The 9,076-nt window shown below is 46.2% G+C and overlaps 1 protein-coding gene across 1 annotated transcript in view; it reads left to right on the top strand.

Moving 5' to 3' along the window:
* Window positions 1-391: 391 nt before the first annotated feature.
* The window catches only part of PCSK2 (proprotein convertase subtilisin/kexin type 2), a gene marked incomplete at both ends in the record, with an annotated part of 104,768 nt that continues 96,083 nt past the window's right edge, over window positions 392-9,076 (top strand). The window contains one exon of the mRNA XM_080616361.1: window positions 392-580. Coding sequence (XP_080472487.1) covers window positions 392-580 — 189 coding nt within the window. The remainder of the gene's footprint in view (window positions 581-9,076) is intronic.

The raw sequence follows: 9,076 nt of genomic DNA, 5'->3' as shown, positions 1-9,076 counted from the left end.
GGGTGTGTGTGTGAGAGAGAGAGAGGTGCGGGAGGGATGTGTCGAGGAGGGTGTCGAGGAGGGTGTAGGGGAGGGGTTAGGAGTGTGTGTGGTGGTGGGGGGTGTCAGGGGCGATCCTCCCCGCCCGTGATTGGCAGCGCAGCGATCTCCCCTCCCGGCGGGAGCTTCCTTCCCTCCGGCCGCCGCTGAATTAGCGCCGAGGAGGGGCCGGGAATGCAGAGCCGGCAGCGCGCACCCCCGAGCAGCCCCCCCGCCGCCCCGCTCCCCTAGCTTGTAATCCCCGATTATCCCTTTTCCTCTTCCCCTCGCATCTCTCGGGCGCTTCCCTCGCCCGTCCGCCGCCCTCCCCGCGGCGCGGCGGGCTGCCTCCGCGGGCGCGCAGCGCGGGGCCATGCCGGCGGGGCCGCCGCTGCTGCGGGGTGCCCTCCTTCTCCTCCTCTTCCTCCTCCTGCTGCTCTTCCTCGGCGCCCCGGCTCGCGGAGCCGTCTACACCAACCATTTCTTGGTGGAGCTGCACGGCGGGGGCCAGGCGGAGGCCGAGCGGGTGGCGGCGGAGCACGGCTTCGGCGGGGTGCGGAAGGTAAGCGCCAGCGCAGGCTCGGGGCGCGGTGCCCTTCGCGTTGGGGTCCTGCCGTGAGCAGACCCGGCATGGTCCTGCTCGCGACTTCCCAGGCGAGGAGGGACGGAGCGGGCTCTTGCCGGCTGTCCCCGCGTTAACCCCCCTCTTCCCTAGGGAATTCGAGGAGTAGCGGTGCTGAAAGCCGTTGCCAGCACTCCTCAGGAGCAGCACGGGAGGGTGGTTTTCTTGGACTGGAAAGCAGAGGAGTTTCCCACATGGTAGCTCGGTGCTTTTTGACTTACTATGTAAACATCCTCCAATTGAGCTCCCATCCTCTCGGGGCTCGGGAGTTGGGGCTGGGGCTGCCCGGGGCTTCCTGTGAGCGGCTGCGATTGAACCTGCCTGGAGCACTTAAAAATAATTACAGCCCCATCGCCATGGAGAATCTTGCACGCAATTTAAATGGAAAGGTTTCATAGGGGGTTTGACACTCGAGTTTGTGAGGCTGGTGGCTTCTTAACGTTCCTGTTATTCTGCTAGAGAAGCAGGATGCGCCAGCCTGAAGAAGCTGCTCAGTGTGAAGTATGATGAGCAATCAGTGCTTGTCACTAATGAATGGGAGTTGGGAAACTTCAAGTGCTATTGGAGGTGGTTTTCTCTCCTGAGGTCCCAGGAAATCCGAGGTAGGGGTGGGGAGTCTCTTCGCAGCCCCTGGGGTGCCCAGCTCCACTTTAAATCTCTCCCATTCAGATAGTTATTAGACCTCTCAATATTTTAGGGTGCAGTCTGATCTGGGGTGTAGATGGGGAGAGGCTAATAGAGTGCCCTGGTCAATACAGCTCCTGGCAGACTGAATGCCCAGGCTTGGAGGAGCATGGAGAGAAAGGGAGCCGAGCTGCTTGTTAGTTATGCAATGAAAGCCTGATCCTGCTTCCAAGGAAATGAATGAGAATGGCACCCTGAACTTGGATGAGTGAAATGGCTTAAGACCTTGATTAAAAAAATATATCTAAAAATCTGCAAGAGCATATGAAGTGAGACTCCCTGCCTCGGGCTGCCTTGTCTCAGCTCCAGTGGGAGCTTGTTAGAGAAATGAGGACAAGATCATTGTTGCTTTGACCACTGCCAACTCCTGCTGCTGATAAGATGCTTTTGTTTTGGGCTCACAGCCTTGTCCCGTTAGTGACAGAGCTGGGCTGCGGATGCCCATGGGAGAGTATCCATTGTGTGGATTAGATCTTGTTACATGAAACTGAGATACATCTTTTTGGTCAACAGTTTTCTCTTTTTATTCTCTTTCTGTTCTCCCTCCCTCCTGTCGTGGGGTATCTGACTGATAAGGCCTTACAAAGAGGGAAAAGTACTTTTCTGCATAGCTGAATTTTGTATTACTCTTGCTAGATGCTTTCAAATGATCCTGTGGCACAAGGGGCGCGGTGAGAGGATTTTGCAGAATGAAGAAATGCAGCTTCTGGGCTGTTGCAGTCCTCTCTTCTCCACCATGCCTCTCCCCAGGGTGGCTAGAGCACATTAGGAGATACACAGTTTCTTCATGGAAATCAATCCCGCAGCTCATCTCGGCAGAGAGCTGGAGGAAAGTCCCTCGGGTGTGCGAGAGGAGAGTACCTGCTTTCCAGTACATGCCGCGGGGGGGCTGCTTCCCGTGGCGACGGCTGCCTCTAGGAACAGAGCGGAGCAGAGCCCTGGTGTGATATGCGTGTGCTCGCAGGGTGGGGGGGCCGGTGGTGGCCGTGGCTCTAGTACCGAGCACATGCTGTCCCAAGAGGTTTTGAGGTTATACCATCCCAGTCCCTAAAAAGGCAGAAAGCCTCCCGCCCCTCCTCCACAAATGCAAGTGGAAATAGCACCCTGCTATCTGCAAGGCAGTAATTTTGGGAAATAGGAAAAGTTTGTGGGGTTTTAGCTGTCTGTGTTGGAGGGTAATCCATGAGAGGCTGATAGCAATCCCCATTCTGCAGGGGAAATCTGTAACGGGGTTTGGGTGGCCATAGTCGGCTGTTAATAAAAGCTTGTGCCACCTATTCCAGTGTCTCTTCAGTATTGCTGAACTGCAGAGTCTCCTCATCTCTTTTGCTATCATCAGGCTTCTCTCTGCTTGCAGCCTGCAGAGTCAGCTTGCATGGTGGTACAAGGCAGAAAGTTGAATGTGGTGGTGCGTGTGTATGGAAACAGGGCTGTTGATGGTAAACTCTCAGGGGAAAGTAGCATGTGTAGGTGTGCTGACTAATGAAATATTAAAAAAATAACACACACACCCCAATTGTACCGTAAGGAGAAGTGATCTCTGTGTACTTCAGCCATGTATATTGTTTGGATAATATAATGAGTTATTTACTTAAACCAAATCCAGTTACCTTCACCCACATGGGAGAAGAGATGTTGTCTGGAAATAATCACCTTTATTTCAGTGCAGAGACTTTCCCATTAGGAGCACAAGGGCAGATTCAGCTTTTTTCTGTGTGTGGACTTAAGATGTATATGGGAGGGATTTCTTCTATGCATGTATTACAGACCACTCTTAATGTGACTTTATGGGAGCTGATTTTTAAATTACATATTTTTAGTGCATATGTTTTTTGCCTAATAACAAACCATTTCTGAGCAAGCGCGTGTTGCGTTTACTTAACAGCAGATTTCTGCAGAAATGCAAGAGAAAGCATTGCCTTGAAGATTAATGTTACGGACGCTGTGATGCACTTTCTAATTGATTCTTTGGCCATGCTTCCTACCATCATTCTGAAACCACTACAAGACTTAGGTGGGCTAAAATGTGCACTTTAAATTCAGTGCTTGATGAATTGCTTAAGGGGTTGGTACTTGTAAACAGGTGCCTGTGTTTAGATCTGGGATCCTAACATAAAGAGTCTCAAAAAACACTGATTGATTTTCTTTAACCTTTCCTGAATTAATCCCAAATTGCCTCTTTGTAACTTTGTGCTCTTTGATTCTTTTTTTTAACATTTGCAGTTTTTCAATCCATTTGTACCTACCAACATTGGTTCTATGTATTCCTGGTGAAACAGATACTGTGATGAAGCATATCCTTTCCTTAAAATGGTTAATCTTACCATCTTTGAGTGCTCAGGAGTCATGGGGATGTCCCCGTAATAGCTACATGTGAGAACTGCAAATGGAACAACTTTCTTTTTTCCCCCTCTTCATTTTACTGCATGGCTGCCACCAGAATACATTTCTTAATGCAGGCTGAGAAAGCTGCTGTCTGACCTTGCCTTGCAATTCTTAATTCATTTCTAACAAGGGGAGTTGTAAGAAGCCTTTGGAAAGGTCTCCTAATCGGAGATAGAGTTTAGGTACCTCTGTCCATTTCATCGACACTGAGACTGAGACAATCTGTAAAATGCCACCATAGCTAAATATTCCTCTTCTGGTAGCATTGAGGTGAAAGGTTTTAAACAATTACCCTTCAGTGGCCTCAGATTTTAAAATAAGAACCAAACATGGATTTCAGAACATGAAGAATTTGATGTTTTATGTATTACCTGATCACCTCTCCCTCTAAATCCCAAACCCCAAGGTCCCTCTCACAGCTGCGACTTTTCTGCTTCCCATTTTTGCTTAGGAAGCCACTGGTTGAGGACCAAGATTTCTGGAGCTGGCCAGGAATTTCTGGATGAAACATTGGGAACTTTCGTGGTTTTTTACGTTGCGTAAATTCAGACTTACCAAAAGCAAAACTTAACAGATAAAGAAGCTGTATTTCTTGCTGCAGTAGACCACTTCTGTGCATCTAAGCTGGAGCCTGTGAGGTGCGAGTTGATGTGCTGGGGAAGGCAAACCAGGAGGCAGAATAATGGGTTTGCAGCCTTGGGAGCTCTTCGCAGGGGTCTCTGAAAATGTCATCCTGCATTCCACACTCTAGAGATCTGGAAATCCCCTCCTGTACAGAGCAGCCCCTGAATCTGGAGAGAAGGTGCTTGCCTAGCTCGATATTTAATGTGCCTCTGCGTGCCCAGAATGCATTGTGATGGACAGATGGGATTCTGTGTGTGTAAAAAAACCTGGTTCTCCTGTACATGTGTTTATACATATGTGTGTCTATATGCATATATATGTTTCTTGTTTCTTTTCCTGTACTACCTATGCATGGAGTGAAGAAGGAGGAGTTTTTCTTACCCAGGCTTCTGTCTGACACAGTGTGTATATATTTTAACCAACCAATTTGTGCACATAGATGGTGGTCCATACTTTACAGATAAACATGCCTGTGTTGCCTTCACCTGAGCTGCTAACCCAAATCTTATGAGTGTTAGTTCTGGCTAGGTGAAGGCAGCATGGAGGATGCAGACGTGCTCTGGTGTGGAAACAGATGCTGAAGCAATGGAACGTCTCATGCAAAGAGGAGGCAGAGAGCCCAGACCTCTCCACATGGGCCCGCTGGAATCCAAGGACTTTAGATCGTGGCTCAGACTGCAGTGTTTCCATGCGCTAGTAGGTGTTTAATAATTAATTAGCTTTGTGTTTTATGCTGGCCTAGAGGAAAGGATGTTTGCTTCCAAAAGGAATCTTTTATTATAGAAACAGAAAAACCTCTTAGAAGGTACAATGTAAATTTTTTTGAGGAAACCAAGAGCTTTGATTTCCTGGATTTCACTGTTGCAATTCTGTGTTACTAAGAAAAAGTAAATTCCATGCGAATGCTAATTATGCAACTACTGAGATTTCAGTAGGTCTCCTTGCCATAAGAGCAAATGCTTCAGCTTCCAAGAGAGAGTTTTGAGCTGATGTGCTTAAATTAGGGGAAAGATGTAATTAGCTAGCAGGAAAAGTTTGATCCTGCTGTGGGAAGGCACACTGCTGGGTCATGATGGAGAGCTGCTTTTCCAAAAAAGCCCTGGAAGAAAGTAATTGGGAGATGCAAGGAGAGCAGCCATCTGTGTTTGAAGGGACGTTCATCGGCTCCTTGCAGGTGGAGTCCAGGCACCAGAATGGAAAGTCCCATTTGCTCCTATTTACACACAAGAGGAATATTAGTGGAATTAAATAAGAGTTTTTCTGTGCTTAGAGAGAGTTTGTCTCATATGTGGAGGTTCTTTATTTGTCTCAAAATGATGCTTTTTTGGTTTGAGGGGTTTTATTTGGTTTTGCATTCTGCTTTGGATGCAGAAAACAAATCTCCCGTTACTTAAATGTACTTGCTTATGCATGTGAAGGCTGTAAACTGTCAACAAGAAGAATGTAAAGCACAGGCTCAAGAACATCCCTAACCCAGTTTCTGTAGAGCTCTTTCTCTACCGGAGACTCAAACTAACTGCTTGCTGGTGGTGGGTGCTCTGTTTGAGGTATAAAATAATTACCTTGTCAGATTTTTATAGCATTTATTATTTGAGTGTAAAACACGAAGGTCAGACTCCCCTGCTATAGATCCCTGCTGTAATTGCTCTGTTACTGTTTTGAATACATGGTGTAGTTCTGTTTCCCAGCAAAACATGCACATTAAACCTTGCTTTTGCAGATAAGTTTTGTTTTGTTTGCTGAGCTACAGCTCAGTAAACACAAAGATCCCAAATTCTGGCTATTTATAAAGCTGCCTGCATTTATAATTTTGTTTATTCCATATTGCTTGAACTCACTGGCAAAATAGAACATGTGGTAGAGACCCAGGAAATGCGCTGCGAGTAATTCTTTTTTCACTTGTTTTTTTAATGCTGCAGCCCAGCTGGAGATGTGCAGTTATTTGTTTTCATTTAAATTATATTTAGTTTTGCCAGTATCAAGGAGAAAAATAGAAAGAGAAAACATAATGAAGAAGTGAGCAGTGGTTCCAGGGCACTGTGATGCCAGCACACCAGAACTGAACATGGTGTGAAGCAGTCCATCTCCGGCAGTCTAGCCCTGGCTGCCTGCCTGATGAAAGCTTCTTGTGGTGTGGTATGAAGGCACCAGGGGCAGCTTTCGGCTTCTTGGCTGAGGGGCTTAAGCAGTTGAGAAGCATCAGTGCTCAAAGAAAGTGTGGGTGCCGGGGGGTACTGCCTGCTCCTTTTCCCACCTTGCAAGAGCTGGTGGAGCAGGAGCAGCACCTCCAGAAGACTCTCTGCCAGAGGTTGCCTACACACCACCAGACCGGAGCCAGCATCCCTGGCCAGCAGTTTCAGGATGACATGGCACCATGGAAACCAGAAGTGGACAGTGGCCCTCTGACTTGTTTGCTACAGCCTCTTCTCCAGAGAGTACTTGTGAGGTGGGGGAACTACCAGCAGAGCAGCCACAAGTTCTTTGTTCAGGGGCAGGTTGGGGCTTTGCGCAACCTGGTGGTGCTCAAAGTGGAAGGTGTCTCTGCCCGTGGCAGGGGGGTTTGGAACCAGCTGGTATTTAAGGTCCCTCCCAACTCAGTCCATTCTGTGATTCTATGATTTTGTAGCAAGGAATAGTCTGTTGCCATATACTGTGTCTCCTAACCCTGCTGGTGCTCCTTTTCCTAGTTTTGTGAAATCCCTTCAAGGTATTTGATGCAATTATTTCTCTCCTTTGTACACCTCTATGTAGACGAATCTTGATGGTTTGTGGAGATACCTGTGCCATGCAACTGAGGTTCAGGATTTGCACCAGGAGAGGCAGGATTAATATAGAGGAAACAAATCTCTGTCAGTTCCTGAGCTATTTCAGACCTTGGTATGGAACTTATAGTCAAAGGTGTTCCTTTAGTATCAGTACTAGATAAACAAAGATCATTAGTATGGCGCTGCTGTCAGTCTGGGATCTCCCTTTAACTTTCAGGCTATTTCTGAACTCTACAACATCCAGATGTATTAATTCTTTGTTTTGTGTTTGTATTTTGGGATCCCAGATGCAGTGGCTCTGTCTGTGGCCCTACTTGAAGCTGTCTTCCTCTGGGTAGGTTTTTCAGGTGCTAAAAGCACTCTGAGGGCCATTTCTAAGAAGCAATATGGATATCTATTGGTGTTAATATGCACCAAAGTTGAATTTGTCCCCTGACCTTAGAATGCAGAGCTGTGCAGCCAAAAGATGACTGTTTTTGTAACAGTACCCTGTCTTGACTTGTTTTTTGTTGGCAGGCCAAATGGAAAGATCCTATTGCCATGCCTACAGCCAGACCCAGATGGTTTAGGTTACTGCATATGGGGTAGAGTGTTTTGTTTCTAGGTTAGCTGTTCAAATCTGGATTAAAACTCTAGACAAAAATAAGTAGTCAGTTCACTCCCAGCTTGAAGGGCTTCCATCTGAGAACCTCTGGCATCCTTGGCATTTGTTTATTAGCAGGCAAATGGTCCCAGAGACTTGACAGCTCTGCGAGGCTTGGCTCCTTCTGAAAAGCGCAGAGGTGCTTGAGTTATGTTATCTCTTAGAAGACCCAACAATTGTGTGAAGGTGGAAGACAGCCTTCTATCATTCTTGCAAATTATGACAGGTGTCAAGATAAAACAGCCTACCCACACTTAGAAAACTTTCACTGATACAGTTAGAATGGGAAAACAAACCCAATAGCACTTTTACTATCAATGTAGGAGAACTAATGTGTTTAACTCATTCCAAGTCAGAACAATATTGGTAGAAATTTCATTTAGACTACAGCTTTTACCAGTAAGACCATGTTGATTTAAAAAAACCAAGCAAAAGTAACCCCACAGAAAGAAGAAAACAAACAAAAAAGGAGTATCAAACGTCCTGGAACAGTTATACAGGTAGTACTTTACAGTGTAGCTAAGTAGAGGTTTGCATGTGACCCTTTCCCTCATCCATCTATGGCATTATTCCAATTAAAATTAATCCAGACAACTCAAGTTTCACACGCTTTTGATGAAGTACTTACAAAGCGGTTGCTGAAACGTATGTAAAATTCATTTGTTAGGTAGTTTCAATTAGTAAGTCCTGCAAGATGTCCGTGCTCATGGAAAATTCTATGAACTGGAAATAAAGCCAAAATGCTAACATAAATGATAAATTCTGCCAGTTCTTGTTAAAATATTATGCCTGGGAAACCTTCCTGTGCAGTTCCAGTCTGTAGCATGTGTGAACAGTTTATGTGAGAGCTGTATTAACAAACTCAGAGCTATGGTTAATGATCTAAAATGTACCTTTGTTCTGTAATGCTGTCCTAGTCATCAGAAACCCTGCTCTGTTTTTCTTTTTCTTTCAACTTTTTCAGATAATTAAATGGGTCAGGTCTCTACAGGATGCTGACTGCATGGTGGCTATAAATATTGCAGCGAGCAGCCCTGAGCTTCCGTCCATCCCTAGCTTCTGGCATGAGGAAGCTGAGCTGCTCGACTATTTGTCAAACCCAGGATTTCTCTAAGTAACCTGAAGCAGTCTGATGTGTTGCTCTTATTGTAAATCAAGGCAAGCTGTACATTTAACTCTTACAAATTCATTGAAAAAGCTAACTCTATTACTATGGAAATGGAGATTTAATTTCAGTTCAGCGGTCCCAGGCTGTGTTTTGGGACAGAGAACCCTGTCCCAGGGAGAGTTTTGGTGGTGTGGTGTGAAATTCTGCATGGCCACCACTCGCAGTTT

Source organism: Psittacula echo (assembly GCF_963264785.1).
Source record: "Psittacula echo genome assembly, chromosome: 4".
Classification (NCBI taxonomy): Eukaryota; Metazoa; Chordata; class Aves; order Psittaciformes; family Psittacidae; genus Psittacula; species Psittacula echo.
The sequence above is the reverse complement of the archived record's forward strand: the minus strand, read 5'-3'. Positions and strand labels throughout refer to the sequence as shown.